Source organism: Rhipicephalus microplus, chromosome X, assembly GCF_043290135.1.
Source record: "Rhipicephalus microplus isolate Deutch F79 chromosome X, USDA_Rmic, whole genome shotgun sequence".
In the NCBI taxonomy this organism is placed as follows: domain Eukaryota; kingdom Metazoa; phylum Arthropoda; class Arachnida; order Ixodida; family Ixodidae; genus Rhipicephalus; species Rhipicephalus microplus.
In genome coordinates this window covers 396,124,266-396,148,101 of record NC_134710.1, presented here as the reverse complement: position 1 = coordinate 396,148,101, position 23,836 = coordinate 396,124,266, and the positions used below count along the sequence as shown (strand labels likewise).

The 23,836-nt window shown below is 44.6% G+C and overlaps 1 protein-coding gene across 1 annotated transcript in view; it reads right to left on the bottom strand.

Moving 5' to 3' along the window:
- Nucleotides 1-3,232: 3,232 nt before the first annotated feature.
- Nucleotides 3,233-23,836, bottom strand: part of LOC142777354 (aurora kinase A-B-like) — a 29,352-nt gene continuing 8,748 nt past the window's right edge. Inside the window, exons 3-7 of the mRNA XM_075881676.1 lie at nt 18,275-18,354; nt 9,911-10,049; nt 9,455-9,603; nt 8,849-9,080; nt 3,233-3,642 (exon numbers count right to left, since the gene is read on the bottom strand). Coding sequence (XP_075737791.1) covers nt 3,538-3,642; nt 8,849-9,080; nt 9,455-9,603; nt 9,911-10,049; nt 18,275-18,354 — 705 coding nt within the window. The 3' untranslated portion in view covers nt 3,233-3,537. The remainder of the gene's footprint in view (nt 3,643-8,848; nt 9,081-9,454; nt 9,604-9,910; nt 10,050-18,274; nt 18,355-23,836) is intronic.

Here is a 23,836-nt window from a genome sequence, read left to right as displayed (position 1 = left end):
ACCCTCGACAGCTCGCTCCAACTTTCCGCTACAGGCGAGAGCGTGGCAGCCCTCTCGCTCTGACCTAATGGCGCCATGTCGTCTCCCCTTGCTACGGAAACCACGCCGGTCACTTCGGCGACGGGCCGCTCGCGTGACTGCTCACATGACTCACGCGGAAAATTTCCTCTCTGAGGTTCCGTCGACCCGCCGACAAGGTCACTTGAGAGTTCACCGCATTGAACCAGATCAGGCCCCTGCGAAAGCTTCCGCGCTTGCGATGGCGTGAGGGCCATGTACGCTAAGTTGGGGAAGAACGATTTACCCTGTTCTTTGAGAAGCTGCTCTGAGTTGTTAGAGAAAAGATAAGGAAAACGATCGGGAAGCGTGGCAGACACCGCCGCTTTGGTGCGAAGCTTACCGAACGGGCCTTCAATGACAACCCTAGCTATTGGTAAGCAAGCATTCTGCTCCTCGGCGACCTGCCTGATCCACGCGCGTTCTCCTGTAAAGTCATCCGGAGACACCAGTGAAGGATGGACAACGTCCATGGTTGCCCCTGAGTCTCTAAGTGCTCGACACGTTTACCCATTCCTCTAATTTCTTGGAGATACGGCTCCAACAACCGCATGTTTTTTTCTGATTCTCGGATTGTTGCGAAAGCAAACTTTCCTGACAGTTTATCGCAATGTGCCCTTCCTTTTTGCAGTTGTAGCAGATGAGTGGCTTCCGTGATTCAAACGCCCGTGTGGTATTAGTGCGTTGTTTAGGAACCTCACTCGATTTCTCCGCTTCTGTTTGCCCTTGCCCTACATTGTCCTTCGTAAGAGACGGGTCCTTCTTGAAATTACGGTGCGGAGCGGGTTTTCGTTGATCAGGTTTCTTCGAAAAGCCCTTTTTCCTTTCATCCTTCTCAACGCGCACTGCCCTGCTATGCAACTTTTGGCGAGTATAATACTCCTCAGCTAACTCTGCTGCCTTGTTTAGCTGTATTTCACCAAGTTTGTCCTGCAGCCAAAGTTTGACATCCTCCTCGATGCAGTGGTAGAATTGCTCCAATGCAACGCATTTCACCACTTTATCGCGGTCGTCATAAGCACCTTTGCCCTTCAGCCATTCAAATAAATCAGCTTTAAGACGAAACGCGAAGTCAACGTGTGACTCATTCCCCTTTTTAGCATACCGGAACCTTTGCCTGAAAGCCTCGCGAGACAACTTACAACGTCTCAAGAGCACTTCCTTAACCTCGACATAGCTCTCAAACGCTTCCCTCGACAAGCAAGTTATCGCGTCGGACACTTCGCCGGGAAGAAGAGCTAACAGGTTCTGCGCCCAAAGAGACTGCTCCAAAGCGTTTCGCTCACACACGTGTTCAAACTTGACGAGATACTTCGCCATGTCTTTGCCTACTACGAATGGTGGCAGTTGGTCCCGAATTCTAAAACCACTGACCTGAATCGTCGGAGAAGCTACGCTAGGCGCCTGCGAACACTGTAGGATTGCCAATTCTATTCGTTTCAACTCGAGGCGCTCCTGTCTCTCGGCCTCCTCGCGGCGTTCTCGCCTTTTAGCTTCTTCACGTTCGCGAGCTTCTGGCCTTTCTTCATGTTCGCGAGCTTCTCGCCTTTCAGCTTCTTCACGTTCGCGAGCTTCTCGCCTTTCAGCTTCTTCACGTTCGCGAGCTTCTCGCCTTTCAGCCTCTTCACGTTCGCGAGCTTCTCGCCCTCCAGCATCCTCGCGGCGTGCTTTGATATCCACCCAGGCCTCATCGACTTCCTCAGCCGACACTCCCTCATCCTTCATGATCTCAAGGATCACTTGCTTTCGTTTCGCACGGCCCAAAGTAATGCCGAGTTCCTCACAAATTTCGATGAGTTCCTTCACTTTAAGGTTATCCATCGTTCGCACTAGCCTCTTGCTGTTTGCCCCTGTTAACAATTTACTTGCCGTACCCACTATAAGCCTACTAGCAAGACGCGCAAGCAATTTTAAACACTCCCGTGTTTACACCCTCCGCATTACCTTTGGTTTCAAAGCGCGTCGACTTGGCTTGAAACGATCAAAACTCACTCTAATGCTTCACACAGCCCTTCTCTAAACTACTATAACCTGAGCAAGAGTAGTCTGGTGAACTGAGCGGAAAACATCAGGCACTCACCGCATCGATGTCGCTGACGCCGGCCGATCCCGCAGCTGCCAACCACTGTTGCGACGCCGGCCAATCCCGCCGATGCCACCGCTGTTGCGAAGCGCACCTCCGACGACGTTACGAAGGGCGCTTGGTAGCGTAGGTTTCTCAGCTCGCGACTGCTTCTGCGCAGAGCTGATAGACGAGCGGACGAGACGACGGTGAGTTAAACAAGGTTTATGTACAGCATATATACGGAGGCGTTACAAATTCGGCACTGGGGCCGACAGAGACTCGAAGAGCCGAGCTGTCCTCTCTAACACATAGGTCTGCTCTAAAATGGATCCACTGTAAAAAGGGGGTCTCTCTCGACGCGCCGCACGGCTTCTTTTATATGCCCCGGGTCCAACCCAAACGTCCAACCTGAAGCGCCGCTGGTCGCGAGGTCCGAATTCTTCAATGAGGTCGCCGCTGGGCCGCGTCCTTCTTTCTCCTCAAATCTGGAGAGGCTGCGCTGCAGGTGGCTGCACCCAAGGACGAGTGACGTCGCAAGGCATTGCGTCAGACCCGCCAGACAGGAAGGCGCCAGTTGTTTACTCGACGGGCTCGCTTGCTGAGGTGACTCACTGCACGTGGGCGACAGAAAGGCGCCGCGCGTGTTTACGCCGTTGAGTTGTTCGCGTCAGGTGGGCTGGCCTTGACACAGATTGCCTTTTCAGAGGCACGGATGTCCGCTGTGGACTCGCAGGCATAACAGCGCACCCACGACATTGTTGACATCGCGCAGCCAAAAAAAAAGAGTTGTCACAACAACAGCCTAAACCTACCTTCTTTCGCAAACTAGAAGGGTGAGAAGGCAGAGTGAGAAATCCAAATCAGCCGATATGGGTTCTATAGCCTGCAACTTCCTTGCCGCAGCATTTATTTGTACAATTCAAGCGGCAGCTTCCTCAGATTACACAATATGCAATTATTGCGACACAAATAGTCTACCCTGGGTTGTTTACTGCAGGTACGTTCGTAATATTTCTTCCACCTCGAAGTGTGACTCAATGTCGGTGTATTAGTTATATTTCACATTCATACCTGTAGTGTCATGCACGTGTCAATGAAGAAACAAAGTTAAAAACTTTCAAAACATTTATACATGCTGAACCAATGTATATCAAATAAAAGCTTGCAAAGTTTGAATGGTCAACATGTGTAGAATAAAAGTGGCTAAAAAAGTGAGACGCACACTCTAATGTGCAGTGCATCTAGTTCTTGAAGTGTTACTACGCCTTGAAGTTAGCTTCACATTGATGAGGTCCAAGTCACACATGGTGAAATGTACCTAATGTCTGAAGGAATTTTACAGGAGTAGAGTGACAAGAAGCCCCGGGTGTGCCTGTACATGTTTATATACATGCATTTGCCACAGTCGTCCGTTCCTACAAGGTCTTGCACACGACTGTAGTGTCTGCATTGTTCACAACCCACGGGTGGACCTTGACTTCGTCCAGGGATATGCGCTCAGACGGGCATTTTCTCAGAAGCTGTTGTGATCAAAAACAAGCACAGTTCACAGACAGTTCATTGAGAGAACTAAGATTATACTTATATATCACTGGCACATGCAAGAAATCAAAGATTTCTAAAGGTTGAGTGATCTCTACATCTATAGAGAGGGCGCATCAACTTTTTTTTCAGAAGGCTAATGATACCCTTTTTCTCTCCGTCTACTGCGTTTAATGGTAGTTTAGCACATCTAAAATCATAGAGCACCCTAAACAATATGTTAGAACCTTGCCACAGTCACTTTTTATTTTATTTCTGAGGCATGCTCTAACTGCTCTACCAGTTTTGCTGCAATATCACTTGTTACAACAAATAGCATCATAAGGGGCAATCGAAAGAACAAGGGCATGGCGGTACAATTTTATATCGTGCTCCCACATAACAGTACTTTTTTAGGCACTGCCCAACTGCCGCAACTGCCCAATTTCGAACACCATGGGTTCTTTACCATGCACCGAAATTTAAGTACATGGACCTCACACATTTTAGACTCCACCGAAAATGCAACAGCTAGGGCCTTTTGTAGCAGTATGCTTCTAGAGTTTAGAGGGGAAGTGTTTTCACTTTACCCACACAAAAAAAGCTTGAACCATCTTCTCGAAGGGAACCCTGATGGGATACAAAGCAGCAGCGTTGCACACGAGTGACGTAACGGCTTGAATTGCGCGAATGCGCGTGCTCCAGTGGGCACGGGAAGATTCGTTTGAAGCGATGGCTAGCGTACGTCTTGTAGGTGACACGTACAGAAATGTTTCAACGCGTACGTTAGGCGTATGTCAGCTTTATTGAGCTTGAACTGATGAGTTCGCGGCGTAGCAAGCGGCAGTCACAAGCAAACGGACGAGATGGCAGCTCCAGGCGCCGAGCGAGCGCACGGCAGGCGAGAAAGAAAGTGTTGTCAGTGCACACTGTGAGGGGAGCGTGACATCAACGCGCAGCAGCGGCGGGACCTACTTGGCACCGTGCCAGCACCTGGACCGTGCAGCGCGTTCGTACGGAGGGACAGCGTTACACAGGCTAGTCGAAGAGCTACTTCGCATCTAGAAAATAATACGTACATAAAAAGGTATTCAGCCATTATGTCTTGAACACTTGCCCCGGCTAAAGTGCCTTTTGCGGGATCTACATACACTAACAATTTAATGTGATAGCGTTAAAGAGCTCGTTTCGCAGAAATTCCAGTGTCGGCGTCGTTGGTTGTGAGCAAAAATTCAACATCTTATGCATGACGAAAAAATATGAAACGACAGAAATAAAATAAATATATTAAATATTCGTGAAGCAGAGTGGGGCCCAAACCAGAGCCATTTGGGTCCGAGTTGGAATTGAAATCGGGTCGTTTGTGTGGCAAGCAGATGTTCGACCACACAGCCAAACTTCTGTTTCTGAAAACAGTGAGAACTTCCTCTGCTTGGAAATGCATTGAAAGTAGTTTACATGCTCCACAAACACACGCGTCCTTGTTACATTCTTCACAATACAACATGTAATATTGCAGTAATAATGCGTGGTATAAGCCACGGGCATCAGGGCATCAGAATATGTGGTTAATAAAATGGCTCCGTGGTTGAAAGCCGGTACGCCACTACAAAAGGCACACATGCTACTGCACCTATTCCCTTAAGGCCATGCATAGTGGGTGCATAGCAAATTCAGAAAGGTTTCATGAACTAAGTGTCTGAAATGCACACTAGGAACAGGTAGTTGCTATCGTCTAACTCCTAAAGGTGAAGCTTTAGGGTCCCCTAATTTCATTTATCCTCAAACAAGGAAACAATTTGGATAACATGTAGTGCTAATAACAAAGACTGATAAGTGATGTGTTTTAAACTTGGCGCAACATTTAGGACTGCTTGCCATTGCCTATGTACATTGCTAAGCACTATCTTGCAAACTATATGCTCCTTCTGATATTCTCAAGCACATCAGAATGCAGCTACAACACTCAGTATTAAACCCACAAGTGAGCTCAGTAGCGCAGTGCCATAGCCAAAGAGCTACTGCGGCTGGTAGTCCAATTGTCAAGTTTATTGTACCCTGGCGAGTTCACCACATCAAACAGCCATTGGAATTGTACTATACTACTCTTCAACTGTACAGCCTGCCTTCCCCCATCTCCAGCTTCTGGTAAGACAAAGCAACGAGGTTCCTTAAGAGGCCATTGCATGGTCATCCAAGAATTTGTGTTTTTCAGCAAAAACTATTGGTAGAGAGCCTATTATACATACACAGGTCTAAAAAGTGGGCTGTAAAAGAATATTTCAGGGCAAAACAAGCCCGAGATGAGGCCAGCTCTAAACCCCGCCCACCGCCAGTGACTGCTCTTTTGCTATGGCACCTGTGACGTCACAAGTTGGAAGGAGCAGAGCCGTCGCCTCCTATCGAAGTTTCAACCGTTACGAATTTTTCAATTTCAGCACCAAACTGAAGAAAGATAGAATATCTTGATTTGACGCGCAGCTTACCATGGAACAACATCAGCTGCCGAATGCAGGCACTCGCTTAGTCAACTGCTCCTTACATCAAAGCTGGCGTGTGCCCCGGTGTAGCCCGACTCACAGGCAGCTCGCGTGCTTATAATATCAAATTTAAAATTGAGTACCTGAAGAAATGCACTAAAGCTAAACCAGCTTATAAGGGAATACCTAGAGACTTACCCACATGACGCAGATTATGATTGAAAATTTGGTGTCATGGCAACTTTAAGCTAACTCTAAGCAAATCACAAGCAAAGGTTATTGCTCTGCAAAGCACTAACTTCCCTTCATCACATTCAGTGGTGGTGACTATGCTAGTGTACGCAACTCGTTAATGCTAGTTGTGTCAACTTGTAGGGAAAAGAGAGCTAGATGCACGTCTCATTGAATGAACTGAACCTTATCCATATCCAGTATGTCTTGACTTAATGATGTAAATTTGGTTGGAGTTTTCTCTTCAACATTTTATGCCAACCTAGTGCGCTTCTGCAAAATGTTTACATTTGATTCAGGATGTCTTGTACTACAGTGTGCTGCGTATGACTGATCGATCTTTTTGGTGTAGGTGCTGCGACTAGTCGTTCAGCACACCACACTTCAGGACCCAAGCCAAACTACTACTTTCCTTTCCTCAAAATGAGTGTGCACAACCAAAAACAACTTACACACACAATTGGAACATGACAATTCGTTATTTTCATGTAACGTTAGAAAGCAAGTTACTGCAGAAAAATTAATTAAATATCTAATTACACACTATTAACAGTAAAAGACAAACTCATGCAAAACAACACATTGCTTCATTTTCTTTCTTGGATTGTAAGATTAAGTGCCTCAGAATTATGCTGTGATAATTTGAGACATACGTAAACAGAGCATCGTACCGTATTTACTCGCGTAATTAACGCACTTTTTTTCTCGAGAAATCAAAGCAAAGTATGGGGTGCGTTTATATTGCGGGGATACTTTTATTAAAACTTTTTTGGGATGAGCAAAGAATCCAGTCATGCAAAAAAATTTAGGCCACTGAGCCTTTCGCAATTCATGTACACATACACTGTTCCGAAACAGCCTCTTTGTTGCATTTTATTCATCTTCGGTGGTTGACGACGCCATCTTGTGCAAGCTGTACCCGCATCGCCCACGCATGCCATAAAAGCGTTTTGCGACCATCTTATTTTGCAATCATTTAACCGTAACAGTGGTATCTGCTTTGATCTCAAGGGGCACCCAGAAGCGTGCGCTACGACGCGCACTCTGACAACATCATGGCAGCCTCGCACGACAACCACAATGATGCCGTTCACATTGTAGCAAGTAACTAACATTGCAAGAAGCTACCCCAAAGCATCAAAACAAACAGTTCATAACAATAATAATGACAAAATACAGCTGCCGCCTCGCTTCTACTTGAGAAGTTCCTGTACGTGCAGAGAACAAGCAAAGTGAGAATTGAGGGTGCTACCATGTTGTGGAAATTGTCAAGATCTTATTTGAGCGACAAACAATTTTTTCAGGTTTTCTGAAAACCTGCGACGCGATAGCGACAATAAGTCCTGTTGCCGTCGCTATAAAATCGCGTGCACGTCGTTGGGCCTTAAAGTTTCATACTTGCACGAAGCGACCGTCAGTTGGCACGGGAAGTTTCATTACCTTCGCTTGCCGTCTGCTTATCAGCTGCGACGTCTCTACACTCACACCGTTCATGAACCCCGCTGTAATGCACAGATAAAAAAGACAGGGGACGTGCCGCACACAGATAGAAAGAAAAAACAATACGGCGCGCAGCAACGGGCGAAGGGGAGGAGGCAGCGAGCAGAGGTGGCCGAGGGAAATTGGCATAATAATAAAAAGCGGAAGGAAGCAACAGGTAAGGAGGCGCCAGGTGTGGTTAGTGAAACTGCAGCGGATGAATTTAGGGGGTGCGTTTATTACGTGGGGAAAAATTCTAAATTTTGACGACTGAAGATGCGGGTGGGTTTATTGTGCGAGTGCGTTCATTAGGCGAGTAAATACAGTAATTCATGCCTGAAGGCGTTATTCACTTCAACGTACATTGATTTAAATTTATGCATTTGATTCGTTTCGACCTACGTGAATTAAAAGTCAGTGTCTCAATTCACTTTAGCACACATCGGCTCAGTTTCGATTCACTGAATTCACATTAATTATTTCTCAAGCTACTACAGCATCTCTATGATGCCACTCATTAAGAGGGGAAACTATGCTCAATAGAACTGATTCATGAACAGATGTGAACAATATTTTAACAGCGTTTGTATTCTCACCTTTTGATTCCAAAAAGGAACTACTTTTATGGCAGAAAAAATAATTTATAGCATGCTCTAACGTCACTGTCTAAGTTTGCTTTCTTGCTCAAAGGGAAATTACCATCCGAACAGAAATCCTCAAGATAGTGGTTAGAGCAATAAAACTACTATAATGTTCAAGAACACGTTGTTGCCATTCTGATCAGTGTAAACTATAAAATAGACAAAGCAAGAATTCACAGACCCATTCTGAGGCACAAGTTTGAAAACAGTTTTTGGGTAGATTTCTGGCTTTCACGGGCTGCATCCTTTGTTAATGTCCCTAGACATTCGTGTTCATAACGCCAAACATTATTTCTTCTCAACTGACTCGCCATGCAATGCTCTTACTTGAATATGAGGATGACCACTGTTTATTCACACTGAATGGTGCTCACCTTGCCAATTAGGTCCCGTGCCTCGGCGCTTACGTACGGAGGGAACTGCACCTTGCACTCGCGTATGCGCCGGTACGTCTCGTGCATCGTGGGCGACTCAAAGGGGGGCTTGCCCACCAAGAACTCGTAGATGAGAATGCCGATGGCCCAGTGGTCCACCTTCTCGTTGTAGGGGGCAGCTTCAATCATCTCAGGTGGCAGGTAATCCAGCGTGCCGCACATTGTGGCCCGCCTGCAGCATAAACGCATGCTTTCACATTTAGGCTAACGCAGCCGCACATTTGTTCTCTCCTTCGTCTTTTGTCTAGCGTTTCCACTCAATGAGTCGATACCAATATGAGGAACATGGCTAAACACATTCCCATCACACTGGGTGCGTGTGCTGACGGCATAGTCGCTGGAGTGCCTGGCGTCTGTCTCCACAGAGTAACGCACTGTAGCTTTGATTACCTGGTCAAGCGCTTAAGCACAGTTTTCCTTTTTTGACCAGTTTGTGCACATTTTTACTGACGCCATTTCTGTGATGAATTGCCACCAAGCAATTCTCGATAGACTGCTGTACATCCTATCGCAGTGTAAAAGAATTTAACAGTCAGACGAACGCACCTGGATGAAGGTGCATGCACGGACCAGCCAAAGTCTGCAATCTTAATCTCGCCATTAATGCCGACGAGAAGATTTTCCGGCTTGATGTCGCGGTGGATGACGTTTTGTGCATGGCAGACCTTGAGTGCATCGCAGAGCTGGTAGATGTACTGAACACAAGAATAGTGAGAAAAGAGAAACCACATCATAAGGTGAACACTTTAGATAGGAATTTCTTGTGTCACTTTTTAATTGACAATAAAGAAACTGAACCAGGACCCATGTACAAACTCGTTTTTTCCAGGGGCTGTTTGAAGTCTTTAGTATTTTACTTCATTATTTTCCAGTAACTATCAGCCCAGGGATAAGAGACTTTGGCATATCACCCTCCCAAAAGTTCTGCCTACCACAGCATGAAATGACACGTGACACACCCGTCTGCAAATTCACAACCGAAAGGCTCGGCTATGTTCTTACAGTGGCAGCTCTCTTGTCAGTGAAACGCCTGGCCGAAGTAAGCTGCTTGTAGAGTTCGCCCTGAGGCGCATATTCCAGGATCAGATAGACCCTCGTCTCATCGTGGAACCAGTTGAACAGGCACAGGATGTTCGGGTGCCTGAAAAACATTTTGCAACAACAGACAAGACATGCTGCTGAAATGACGAGTGCCCACGGATCTGCCAGCTCAAGCTTTTTAACTCTGCTATCGCTCCAAGTTTACGCAGACGTGACATTTCACCGCATAATTCTTTAGAGACTGTAAAATCCCTCTATTGCATTTCATAAAATAAACTACAGAAAAATAATTACATCGTCTCCCACTAAAGGGAACCATGTGGGTATGCGAAGCAGCACTGCTGTTCACTTGCGTTTCCATTTGTATGTGTCCGTGTAGGTTTCATTTGTGTGTGGAGTTGTGTACATGTTGTGTACCGCTTATGTTGCCCCCCCCCATTTGTGTGAATTAATGTGTGTGTGTGAGTGCCACAAAGTGAACACCCAGCGCTTCTAGGAGAGGGCAACGGAGCGAGCATGTGCAGCAGTATATGAGCGCACAGCTGTGGCAGAGAGATAAACGGGAAAAGAGAAACAAAGCGGAAGCAGCACTGAGCCACCTTCTCCTACGTTGCACTCACATGAAGAGGGGGCCCTTGGCGACTGTTCTCTCCCCCACTGTTTATGCGCCAACTCTCCCCTTTCCTCGCGCACGCGTAAGGAGATACTTGGCGCATGCGCACTAATGGTGGTCATGCTGCATGCTAAGTATGTTGGTATTCTTTCATTGCACCTCCACTGAAACCTAGCCAGTGGCCAGAAATCACATTGCCATTCATCAGTGTAGCAGCAAGATGCCTCAGCCTGTTGGGCTACCATGGCAAGAAAACTAAGGAACGTGGTTCCACAGGTTCGAATGCATAATATTACATTGATTTTGCTTATTAGTCGAATACAGGAGCAGGAGCATATGGCAGCAAAAATTAGGAGCAAATGTCAATAAACCAGCAAATGAAAACCTTTTGAGAGATACAAAAAAGCACACGCTCAGCAAGCTTCAAATTCATAAGCCATCAGGCTAAGTTCCACAAAGGCATGAAGAGTATTATCGCAGGTCTTTGTAAAATGCCAGTTGTCTTTGCAATATGACATTATTGACAGTCTTCAGCAAAGTGTTCCCAACAACACAGGCACGGTCACAAGTTTAGATGAAGTTAGGGGTTTTACATGTCGAAACCGAGATACGCCATAACAAGGAGAGCAAATCAATTTCGTGAGATTATCCAAAATACTCCTAAATTTAAGTTCACATACATGCCATTTACATATCCATGGCCCTCACCCCTTTCAAGTTCCATCCTTCCTGAAACTAGAAAACCATGCCCAAAAGTCACATCTGTGTTCAAAATATCACCAACATGACCCAGAGACCTACACAGGGGGTGGCACACAAGACCACTGCCCCCCAAATTTTTTTTTTCACCAAGGCACAGAAAGTGAAAAATAACCCTTGCAAGAGGGTGCCCCTCCCAAAATAAAATTGGTGGCCCCCCTTTCACCCCCTGAAAAAAATTTCTGGCTATGCGCCGGACTGTTTAGCTACCACAGTGGGTGTAACAGCTGGGGAAGGAAACAAAAATCGCAGCATATTCACTCGAAACTTTAGCTAGAGTTCGTTCCCTACTTTTTCTACAAATTATGCCACATACCCAAATTTATGTTCACTGGCTGATTGGAGAACTGCTCGCTGCACAGTTGCGGCACATGCCTCAGTGGGAATGAAAAGAGGACCTGCAACACCTTATCAGCAGGCTTAGAAAACGCTGCTATCCAGTAATCAAGACTATGATGAACACGTGAGGCAAACAATATAGCTCGGCATGCAGCCAGAAATTTAGAACTAACTCACAACGTAGGCTAGAAATCGTTCCTTTTTCTTTGTACAAATGATGCTCTATGCCCAAATTTATAGTCACTGGCCGATTTGAGCATTGTTAGCTGCACAGTTACGGAGGTCACCGTAGAAGACAGACACGCGGCCGTGTGCGTGATCACATTGAAGGTAAGTTGCGTGTTCGAAGAGAAAAAAAGAAAATGTGCTCAAGGTCCTGATTTGCGTGACGTAACTTGTTTCTACCATGCCAACCCTGCCTGCTTTGCTTCCACCGTCCTTGTCGAGACAAGAGAAGAGAGAAAGCAATTTAGTGTGCAAGAAATGTTCGACTTTGCTGATACTTCACAGATTCCAAAGAATCTAAGGGCGATCGATTCATAAGGGAATGTTTTGTGAAATGTTTTTGTTAATGCATATTACTTCAAGGAGAAAACTGATTTTTTTCTAAATGTCAATTTTTTGGTTTTCTATCATGGGAAATGTGCACTTTTTCGCCCAACATTTAGCTGCAGAAAGCTTCCGCCTAGTTTTTTGTTTTTTTATGAAGAGTTACAGGCAAAAATGTGAGACCACCGATCACCCACGAAACTGAAACTGCGAGCTTCGTCTGCATCATAAGATTAGCTTGTTATGTAGTATTTTCTTCGTTATTTAGCTATGATATCAAGTGCTAACGTAACAGTGTTCTAAAAGCATTGTCCACCCCTCATTTTTTATCATAAATATCATAAACGTCTAACTAAATAAACATATAACATGTTACATGTGTTGTTCGTGCTCAAGCACTGATATGTGAACTTGTCAACCATCAAATTTGCTCTGGTTGACACTGCGTGTCATTTCAATAATGACAGAAGAAGAACATTTGATATTATAAGCAAATCTGAATCAAGCCTGGTCTCTGCACTGCAAAAGCTTGCCTCAATATTAATTAGCACCTCAGCCTGAAAACACCGTGGTTCTTGTACTGACCATACAATGTCAGCTACAAAACAAAAATGCAGAGTTGCCACTCGAGCGAGGGCGCACAGCAGTAAAGTCCGCGACAAAAGTGGCTGCAAATATTAAAAAATTCAGGACTCCTGATCATCTTGGAAGAATGCTAACATCATCCTAATACATAAGAAAGGAGATAACAAGGACTTGAAGAATACAGGCTGATCAGCTTGCTCTCCATAGGATACAAGCTATTTACAAAGGTAATTTCTAACAAAATTAAGAAAACATTAAAATTCAATCAACCAAAGGAACAAGCAGGATTTAGAACAGGCTAATCAACAATCAAACACATTCATGCTATCAATCTGCTAAGAGAGAAATGTTCAAAATACAGCCAGCCACTACACATAGCTTTCATAGAATACGAGAGGGCATTTTATGTAGTAGAAATATCAGCAGTTATGCAGACACTGCGGAATCAGGGCATCGACGAAGCATATGTAAACATCCTGCAAGAAATCTACATGGGATCAACTGCTACAGTAGTGCTTTATAAAGAAAGCAACAAAATAACAATTAACAAGTGTGTAAGGCAGGGGGACACAATCTCCCCAATGATATTTAACACGGGCTTAAGGGAGGTTTTCAGAGGCCTAGAATGGGAAATGTTTGGCATAAGTGTTAATGGAGAGTACCTTAGTAACCTGCCCTTTGCCGATGACATTGCATTGCTCAGTAACTCAGGGGACGAATCCCAATTCATGATTACGGAGTGAGACACCGAGAGCAGAAAAGTAGGTCTTAAATTTATTTGCAGAAAATGAAAGTAATGTACACCAATCTCGCAAGAGTGCAGCTCTTCGAGATAGGTAATAGTGCACTTGAATTTGTGAAAGACTGTATCTACTTAGGACAGGTAGTAACAGCGGAGCAGAACCACGAGATTGAAGTAACTAGAAGAATAAAAATGGGATGGAGCCCATTTGGCAAGCACTCTCAAATCATGACAGGTAGTTTGCCACTATACCTCAAGAGGAAGGTATATAACATCTGCACCCTGCCGGCACTTAGCTAAAGAGCAGAAACCTGGAGACTTACAATAAGAGTTAAGCTTAAATCGAGGATGACGCAGCGAGCAATGGAAAGAAAAATGGTAGGTGTAACCTTAAGAGACAAGAAGAGAGCAGATTGCATCAGGAAACAAACCGGCGTTAAGGATATTATAGTTGAAATCAAGAAGAGGAAATAGAAATGGGCCGGGCACATAGCACGTAGACAGGATAACCACTGGTCATTAGGGTAACTAACTAGATTCCCAGAAAAGGCAAGTAGGTTAGGGGGAGACAGAAGATTAGGCGGACAGATGTGATTAAGAAATTTGCGGGTATAGATTGGCAGCAGCAAGCAGAGGACCGAGTTGAGTGGCGGAACATTGGAGAGGCCTTTGTCTTGCAGTGGACGTAGTCAGGCTGATTATGATGATAATGATTATTATCTGGTGAAAGTGATCTGCTTGTTCCCGTCTATTTTGTCGACATTCTCAGAACTTACATTCCTGCTATTTTTCCGTACGGGAACAGTCATAACTCTTTTGCTAATAAATAGTTTTGAGTAAAACTTGACACAATTCCTTATCAAACTAGTATGCATGCTTTAGTGCCCCATCGCTTGATTGCAGGTTGGGCACCCGTGTAGTGTACAAGTATCCCAAAGGAGTACGGCCACTAGCGGGGGTTCAGTCTTAGCAAGCCGCCGGGCACGCGATAACCGTCGCTGTGGCGAAAACACGGTACTGCTGAAGGTCGTAATACTTGATTGTCTGCAGCAACATCAAAAAACCGTACAGAGCCCGTTGCAAAGGTGCAGCGGGAAAGCAAATGGGCTTATCCATGCCACCGGAGAGAAGTACTACACAGGGTGCCACGAGCTCGTCTCCGTGGGCAAATGTGATTCACGGTGACACCAGGACAAAGGGCCCGGTTGCTCAAACGAGGGCAAAAACTCCGTGCGCATTGGCTTCAGATAAAGGCGAGCGTCCTCTGCAGGCGCAAGGCGCTGTTGGTGAAGTCCCGATGAGCCCCAAACAAAACCAGTCGACGGACGAAAAAGAAATGCGTGCTTACCTTATGTCGTCTCGGAGAGGTTCTCTCTCACTCCCGACGCACGTGCGCGAAACGTCCCGAGAGACTCCACGCATGGTGCCACAGTCAATATCCGCAACCGGGTGAGAGGAGTTAAACGTCCCTCCCCACTCTCCCAACGCGGCACACCGCGGAGGAGAGGAGAGTAATGCCGGGACATGAGAACGCAGAAAGAGGCGACGGACTAGCCTCGATTCTTGCAACGCAATGAACCTTAATGAGCAAACACCGTGCTACAATATTAAGGGGGGGACGCGGCTTTGGGATCGCGAAAAATGGCAAAAAAATTGATTGTTTGAAACTCAAGTTTTCAGTTTCTGGAACCTTTTTCTATCTGGTTCGAAAATACCTACACTGAAAACCGCGCAGAAGTGCTTTGGAAAATTCGTTTCACCCTCCTAGGAAGGGAAAATTTTTTTGTAAATGGCAAGAAAACGGCGTTTTTCAAAAAATTTTAGCTTCGCGATTCTTGGGCCGGGAGCCGGCTTCTTGAGCTCATCGGAAATAGCATTTCTCTGTCTTTAATTTTCCCGCCTCAGCTGACTCCTTTTTTTAACAACAGGCGAGCAAAAAGCAAATGTTTGAAGGTCGTTTTGAGGCCCTTGATTGGCCGTGGCCGCCATATTGCCTCAGCTCGCATCGCCATTGGCCCGATGCTCGCTCCGGGAGATCGTCGTCTGCTGCTTGTGCGTCGCGAGGACATGACTCTCGAAAATCGCCACTTTGTGACGTGTTAACGGCTTGATAATCACTTGAGATATAACCACGCTTTATTTACGAGCAGTAAGCGGATGCGGGATCAGGTTACTACGAGCGGGAGCGCACTCTACAAGCGCCGCGCGTCATCGGAGTCTTCTTTAGCCCTGACTACGCCGACAGTGAAGCTGCGGGCAGGAACGGCGCGCTAGCGCATTCGCGGCGACGTGCTTCTTCGCAAGCAACGAAGCTGAAAGCGGCGGCACAATCTGATTACTACGAGTGGCCGCACCGGATGCACAATCAGATTACTACGAGCGGGCGCGCGGCGGTCTACGAGTGCGGCGCGTCAACGGAGTCGGCTATAGGCTTAACTCCGCTGACAGTGAGACTGCGGGCAGAAACGACGCGCAAGCGCACTCTTGGAGACATGCTTTTTCGCAAGGAATGTACCACATCACTCGCTAGCTCCTCTGAATCCCGTACGGGCATTTTACGCATCGGCCGCGGACAACGCAGTCAAGCTCGTCCCCCCCCCCCCCAACCCTTCACTGCCAAGGGTCGCTCAGAACAGCGGCTAGCAATTTCGCGCGTCGTCATTCGAAAATGAGATGCCAAGTGCAGTGCGTGCCGACTTTTTAGTCTTCGTAGTTACACAATTCGCGCATCGTCATCGAACGCCGCCGGCAAGTGCATCACGTGCCGGCTGCACTGTCCACGCGGCCGCGCACCCCACGATCATATGGAGTGCTGTCAATAAGCTTTTGTGATGAAGTTCTGACGTGCTTGGAGGCGTGCTTGATATCGCCATGAACGTCCATGAATGTTCCGAGGTTAATGAATTGCTGTAGATTAGAGTTTCCGCGACCGGCTGTATGATGATGCGTTTTACAGCAAGAGCGGCGAAAGAGCATGTATGAATCAGGAGCACGAATTTTTATATGCCTATTTTGTGTCATTAATTATTGTGCTAGAAATCCCCGTGCCACCAGTCTTCTGCCCATAATTTTGTTATTGAGAAAGAAGGCGTAGGCCGTCATGATGTGATCCTTATTTCTGATGCAATAAGCCTCTCTCCAAATAAAGAAAAGTTCAGTGAATATTTGTAATCAAGTACCTAATTACACTAATTACAATTTCAGCACAAAAAGTATGTGTAATAATTTCAGTATATGGTTTTATTCAATTGACAATCTTTTGTGTCATACCTATCCCACCACTGCTTCATGCAAAGAACTTGGTTTGAAATCCATACTTGTTCTTTGTAAATCATGAAAAGGAGTAAATCGTGAAAAGAAGTCAAATATCTCAAGACAAACCAGAGATCACAATTTTTAGGTGTCTTAGAGACGTAAAGAAAGTTGAAACTTTAAGCGCAGCTTTCTCAATACTGTTTTTTTTGACATTATGCTCAGCCCCTCCACATGGTTCAATGAAGAAATAATTTGTTTCTCGTAAAATATTTGTGGTATCACTTCAAAATTTTTTTGAAAGCATTGTGAGGTCATTGTTAGTGTCGGTGCCAATTTTCATCAATATTCAACGAGAAACAAAAAAAGTTCATTGAAAAACGCCTGTCGAAAACTTCGACAGGCTTTTTCTCACAAGTGTATTTTGGACATTGTGCATTGCTCGTGGAAAAATTTGCACGGGAACAATTGGACCGATTTTGATTCTGTTTTTTACCCTGAATTCCTGAACACTGCTTGTGGGTACAGCAATCTTGACTTTCTGTTTTATGGCCCTGTTATTTTTCTAGACGATGATTTGTTCCTGCCACTGTTTCTGACAATGTATGTCGGCAGCCATGATGATCTCTAAAAGAAGAGTACTTAATAAAAACTTCTGAGAGTGTCATACCCTGTAGCTTTCTTTTGACTAAAGATCAACACCATTCGCAGCTTCCTGGCATGTTTTCATGCCAGGAAAGGCCAGCAGCTTCCTGGCCTTTCCACGAGCAGACCATGTATTTGTATCGTGCAGCATTATGTAACTTGAGAACTGCTGAAGATATCATGATGAAACTGCATATTTCCCAATTCGAGACACTTATGAGTATGCATGCCAAATTTCATTGCTGTAGGTCAACAAACCAAAAGTTTTTTTCAATGCCACCTCCCCCCTTAAATATGGCTGCCTGTTATACTTATGTGCCTTTAGTACTAGTAGATAATTTCTGGGTATTCATTCAATAAGAATTTTTTCAAAATATTCACCAGATCTCATTTGTTTTGGTTCACTGCACAGGCTAAAGCTTTTTATTTCCCTATGTCCCTACAAAAATAATATTCTGAGTTACAAGTAAAACTTGAGTTACAAGTATTGGTGTAAGGCCTACCTTTAAAAAATCTTTTTAATTATGAAAAGGTTACAAAAAATGTGATTGTTTATAATGCTCACATGTGCCTAAAATGGTGTGCTTTATATTGCAGACTAATATTCTGTAGTGATTATTGCCTTAAAAAAAACATTTTTGACTCTTGGCCTCGTACCTTAACAACGCAGGCGAGGAAAACAGATATCTGCCGTAAGCTGTCATATTTAGAGATAAAAAGAAAAACAGTGGCGCGGTCATCGCTGTTACGGAAGAACTTACATTGGATGGCGTAACAAGCCTGACAACGTCTCATTGTGTATGATAGCCGCACTACATTCAGCGTCAAAAATTAAGCTCACCTGAGATGAGACTGGATCTCAATCTCCCGTCGAAGTTGATGCTCCATTCCGCTCTTCTGAAGCTGAGACTTGAACATGACCTGAGCAAAGAGCATCACGCTCAGTTTGGTTCTCATTCGATGGACTTTACGAAACAACAGTGGTCATATGCACACAACAGTGCAGTAAAATTTGACAATACTGTACGTCTCGAGATGAGCCGATCTGTCATTTACACAAGTGTCACCAAGTAATAGCGATTGCCACTGCTCATGCACCTTTGAGAATACCGAAGCGCCAGCAATCATTTCTATGTTCACAAGTTTTACAACTCCAATTTGTGATGTTCATCTTATGAGATCAAATGTGCTTCTTTCACTATATATAGAATAGGGGAAAACATCAAAGAAGCTTTGATTGATTTGATTGATTTGTGGGTTTTAACGTCTCAAAACAACTATTTGATTATGAGAGACGCCGCAGTAGAGGGCTCCGGAAATTTTGACCACCTGAGATTCTTTAACGTGCACCCAAATCTGAGTACACGGGCCTACAACATTTCCGCCTCCATCCGAAATGCAGCCACTTCAACCGTGATTTGAACTCGCGACCTGCGGGTCAGCAGCCGAGTACCTTAGCCACTAGACATCCGTAACGGGGCATCAAAGAAGCTTTATTCCACTAAGTCAGTAGTTACTGCTTGACGTTATAATTATAATAATACAAGGTAATAGATAACGATGCCAAAGAAAGCAAATGAGATAGGCTTGTGTGAATGATAGTAGTGTATTCAAATTCAAATTATTGAACATTTCAACGTATTCGCAATGAACCAATAAATGTATAGTATATTATTCCGCACGCAACTGCCTTTAAAAGCAACTTTTCTGTAGTGTAATAATGCTAAGCCAAAAAAGTACCTGTCCAGGAGAAATCCGCTCTGCCGCGAAGCCCCCCTCCCCCTCAAATTTAAAGTGTCCCGCAACATTTCTTGAGCATGGTCAGAAAATGCTGCCAATCAGCACTCGAGGCTAACGAGAACATGCAAGCCAAATTTTATAGCGCAGTACACGGCCTTGAATTCACAATAAATTCTCAGTCAGCTAAAAACTGCTCTCTTCTCTCAGCAAATGATACCACAAGCTCAACAATCACTCGTCACAACCATTGTATCAGCCACTGGCTGATTTGAGCATGGTGCGCTCAGTCATTACTAGGGGTTGCTGCAGACAGCCGCAACTTGTCTACATGAACGTGCGGGATAACATTGAAAGGTTGCGTATTCGAAGAAAAGAAAAAAAGAGCGTGATCTTCTTTCCCAGTGCCATCCCTCCTTGCTTAGCTTCCTCCTCTTTTGTCAGGACGAGAGAAGAGAATGCAACTGCAGTGGGAAACAAATCTTTGCAACTCCGCTTGTACTGGACAAATTCTAAAAATTTTTGCTGTGGTGAATTCACGAGGCAATAAGCTTCGTTACTGAAGCCATTCCATGGCTACTTGAACAAGTGTTGCAAGGCACTTTTCAATAAGCATATTACCCTCAAATCAATTTATCATTTAATTAAGCCTAAAAGCTTGTTATGACTGCTTATATGCTCGTAAGTAAATAAATTTTGATATCTTACGTATTTTACAGGTCATCACTCACACCCTACTGAAAGTTAAATCCTGTTACTACTCAAAGTTATTTTGACTTTCTTTGAACAAAAGAAATAGAGGTCCTATTTCAATTTTGAAGAAATAATGTACAGGTTAGTTAGGTGACGATAAATATGTCCATTTTTCTTTGTATATCACATATACTATTCGAATTCTCTTCAAAATTATTCTACTAAGATCACTATTCACTTTGAACCTAGAATTTACTACTCGCACAAGCCTAACATGAAATGTTATTAGAAATAATTGAAATTTACATGTTGAGAAAGAAAAGCATATGAAGAGATAACTCGCCACGAGCAGGGACCAAACCTTTGACTTTAGAATAATGCATCTGATGCTCTACCTAATGAGCTACACCAGCGGTCATCCCTCCGTCCACTTTATGGGGTGTGTGCGTGCATTTAAACACGAGAGTGTCAGTCAGCGCAGTCAGCAGGTATTACAGCAAGCGTGGAATATTTTTTGCCTGTTGGCATCACATATCATGTTATCTTACTACATTATGTTAGTAAATCGTATTGTTCATTGCAAAAGCTGTCACGGTCACTTGAGCGTTATAATATATGCAAATGAGTTTTTATGCAGCTTGCACTGTACTTTTACACAAAATAACCGTACGTTACCACTGCTCATTTAAACGTGGTAGCATAGCCCTAATGAAAGCCTGTCAAGGCCACTATCATCCATTTTTAGCTTTCTTTAGCAACCTAGCAGATCCTGCAGTGTAAATCAGCAGTTTTCAAAATATTCATGAAGTATCAAAAGTAGGCACATCACACAGAGACTAGTTTTACTCTTTACAGACTTCTCAACGATCAGTGCCCTGAAGCGCTGCTCATTTTAGCATTCTCCCATGCGCCAGATCCTAGCACTCATGACACATTCCCGCACCGAACCACAGCACTTGCTTTTAAAGGGGCCCTGAAACACTTTTTAAAGTAACCATGGAACGAATTCACAGGAAATGTTTATTGCCTCACAAATTCAACGCCAGAAAATTTCTAAGAATCCGTCCAGTGCGAGTGGAGTTACAAAAATTTGCTGTATGCTACAATTACATTATCTCTCCTCTCGTCCCGACAAAAGCGCTACAAGCTAAGCAGAGAGGGATGGCCAAGGCAAACAAAATATGTCACGCGACGCGTCGTGACCTTGAGGAATTTTTTAATTTTTTTTTTGAATTTGCGGCTTTTTCAGTGTGATCGCGCAGCATATCGCGACGATCTCTGTAACAACCGAGTGTACCACGTTCAAATCAGCTAATGGCTGATAGGTGGGCTTACTACGAGTGATTTTTGAGCATCTTCCGTCAATTGACGACATAAAAGAAAGCAATTTTTAGCTGACCTTGATAATTCACTGTGAATTCCAGGCCATATGTTGCGCCATAATATTTTGCTCAAGTGTTGTCAGGAGCCTCTACTACTGATCGGCAGTGTTTTATGAGCATGCTCAAAAAGTGTTGCAGGGCCCCTTTAATAATAAATCATTTGTACGGTTTCGCACCAAAACCACAATATTGTTGTGTGACATTAGGAACGAATGAGGAACCATCAGACGGACGATGGAGACAACGAAGGTGATCTCACTTGTGTTGTTGTCCCGCCATTTTGCCTGCAGCTTCCCGAAATTCTACCTTTATATTTTGTAAATATATATATATCTTTCATTCATACTCTCAACCCCGCGACATTTGGCGGAGATGTTGGCAACAACATGACATGAGTAAACTTCGAAGTGGCCAAGGTTTGGTTTTTTCCACCATGGCAAGCCAGGGGCCCGCTCCTGCCGAAGCGATCACAACAACACAAGCGTGATCGCCTACGTCGTCTGTGATGGTTTCTCATTCATTCACGATGTGTAGCATATACCCCCCCCCCCCCCGCCCCATTATGAGTGACTCCACAGAAGAGGGCCCCACAAATTTACACCACCTAATGTTCCTCTTAACATGGAGCGAGACTTAGAGATGATGGTGGATGGTAGCGCAGACAACGAACACGGACAAGAGAAGGCACATAGACACAACACAGCGCTCTTAGCGCTGTGTTGTGTCTATGTGCCTTCTCTTGTCCGTGTTCGTTGTCTGCGCTACCATCCATCATCATGCAACCATACCAACAAGCCCAAATCGCCACCCTCAGAGACTTAGAGAGTTTTATTATTTGACTGTAGAGCAGATTTTAAAAAGCTATGGCTATAAATTCTGCAAAAAATTTTTAAAATACACGCGGGTTGCATTACAACCCAAAAATATTTTTAAATTGTAGATAGTGTTCTGTATACTGTTTTAGTTTTTCTTGTTCTTCTTGTTAATATACACTACCTGCAGATCACTGCAATTTCGCACAAGGGCAGCTATCGAAGGTTTATTGAAGTGGAACTAAAATTGCGAGCAGACTACGAAAACTGCTTTTTTAGACTTGTCACTGCATCACAGTTGCCACATATGAAGGTTATCTTTTATAATAAAAAATATATAAATGCAGTGCCTAGGCTTCAGTTTTAGTTATGTAAGTACCGCTAAGAAACATGTGGGAGAATCTTTGTTTATGTCATGAAGCTCCCCAGAAAAAGGTACTCAAACTCGGAAACAACGTAGAGGTACACCCACATTTTCTGTCACACTTTCAAAGAAGAAGGCCCAAAAATGATTTTTGGAACTGCGAGCACTCAAGGGTGACAAATTTTCTGAGAGATAAAAAAATTCTGCGTCAGACGATTGAGAAATCTCAAAATCAAGTTTTCCGACAAAACGAAGTCTTGCTCAACCTTAATGTGCATAGATGTCACACGTTGCACGAGTCTTTAGCATTTCGCCTCCGTAGAAATGCAACCACTGCAGCTAACATCGAACCACCGACTTTCGAGTCGGGAGCTGAGCAGTGCAACCACCATATCACCCCAGCGGACCACCACTTTCATTTAAAGCGGAAGCTGTTATGAGATCACTACTCGGGTCACGGGTGGTGCCGTAGTTCTTTGTTCGCCTCTCCCGCCGGTGTCCGTAACCACTTCGCAGGAAAAAAGACCAAAAAAATCACAGCATATCCACGGGGTGAATGATGACGAGTGGGCAAAGCTCCGGAGAGTATCATCAGTAAAGCCGTGAATTTTCCGTGTGTAATTCGCCCAGTCGATCATGATATAAGTAGATCGTGAGAAACACTGTGTGTGTATATATATAAATCAACTTTTATTTGTTCTTAGAGACGATGAATGGCTTGCGATGTCCCTTCATTATGATGGCTTTATGGTCCTTGAAATGAAGAGTGACCGGTTCCTGTATAGGAACTGCTCACCTGCCTCGCGAGTTCACACATTAGAATTCTACCTGCGAGCAAGCGCCGCAGCAACCTTGAGCGATTTACGCTCCGCAGCCGTGTCCATCCAATGACTCCGAGCGTGTAGGCACTGCGCCATGTGGCTCATGATGCAGACAGAAATTAGGTGCCTTCTTTCTTCTTCTAGAATCACTCAACGACTCTGAGCGCGCGCCAACAGCGAAAAAATTTCATTAAAAAGCTCCCCTAGCGTACGTCGCCGAACAAATGCACTCCACCAATGATACGTTCTTCATGTGACAGAATTCATATTACAACATCTCACACCTTTCATCATCAACTACAAGAACCGCCATGTAGTTTTAAATTTATTATGTTTTAAGCTTATAAACCACAAGTATCGCGATCTAGTTTAAACTTTATCAAATACAAGCATAATCAACTACAAGTACCGCCATTGGTGCCCATATACTTCACCAACAACAAACCCCATGGGATGTACAGACCCACGCCCTAAGGAGCTTGGCCCCTAAAAAATCTAGCACCAATGACACAGTGGGGCTCGAACCAGGGTCCGTTGCGTAGCAGCCCATAGCTCTACCATTCATTCGTGCCGGTGCTTGAGACTTGTTCACTA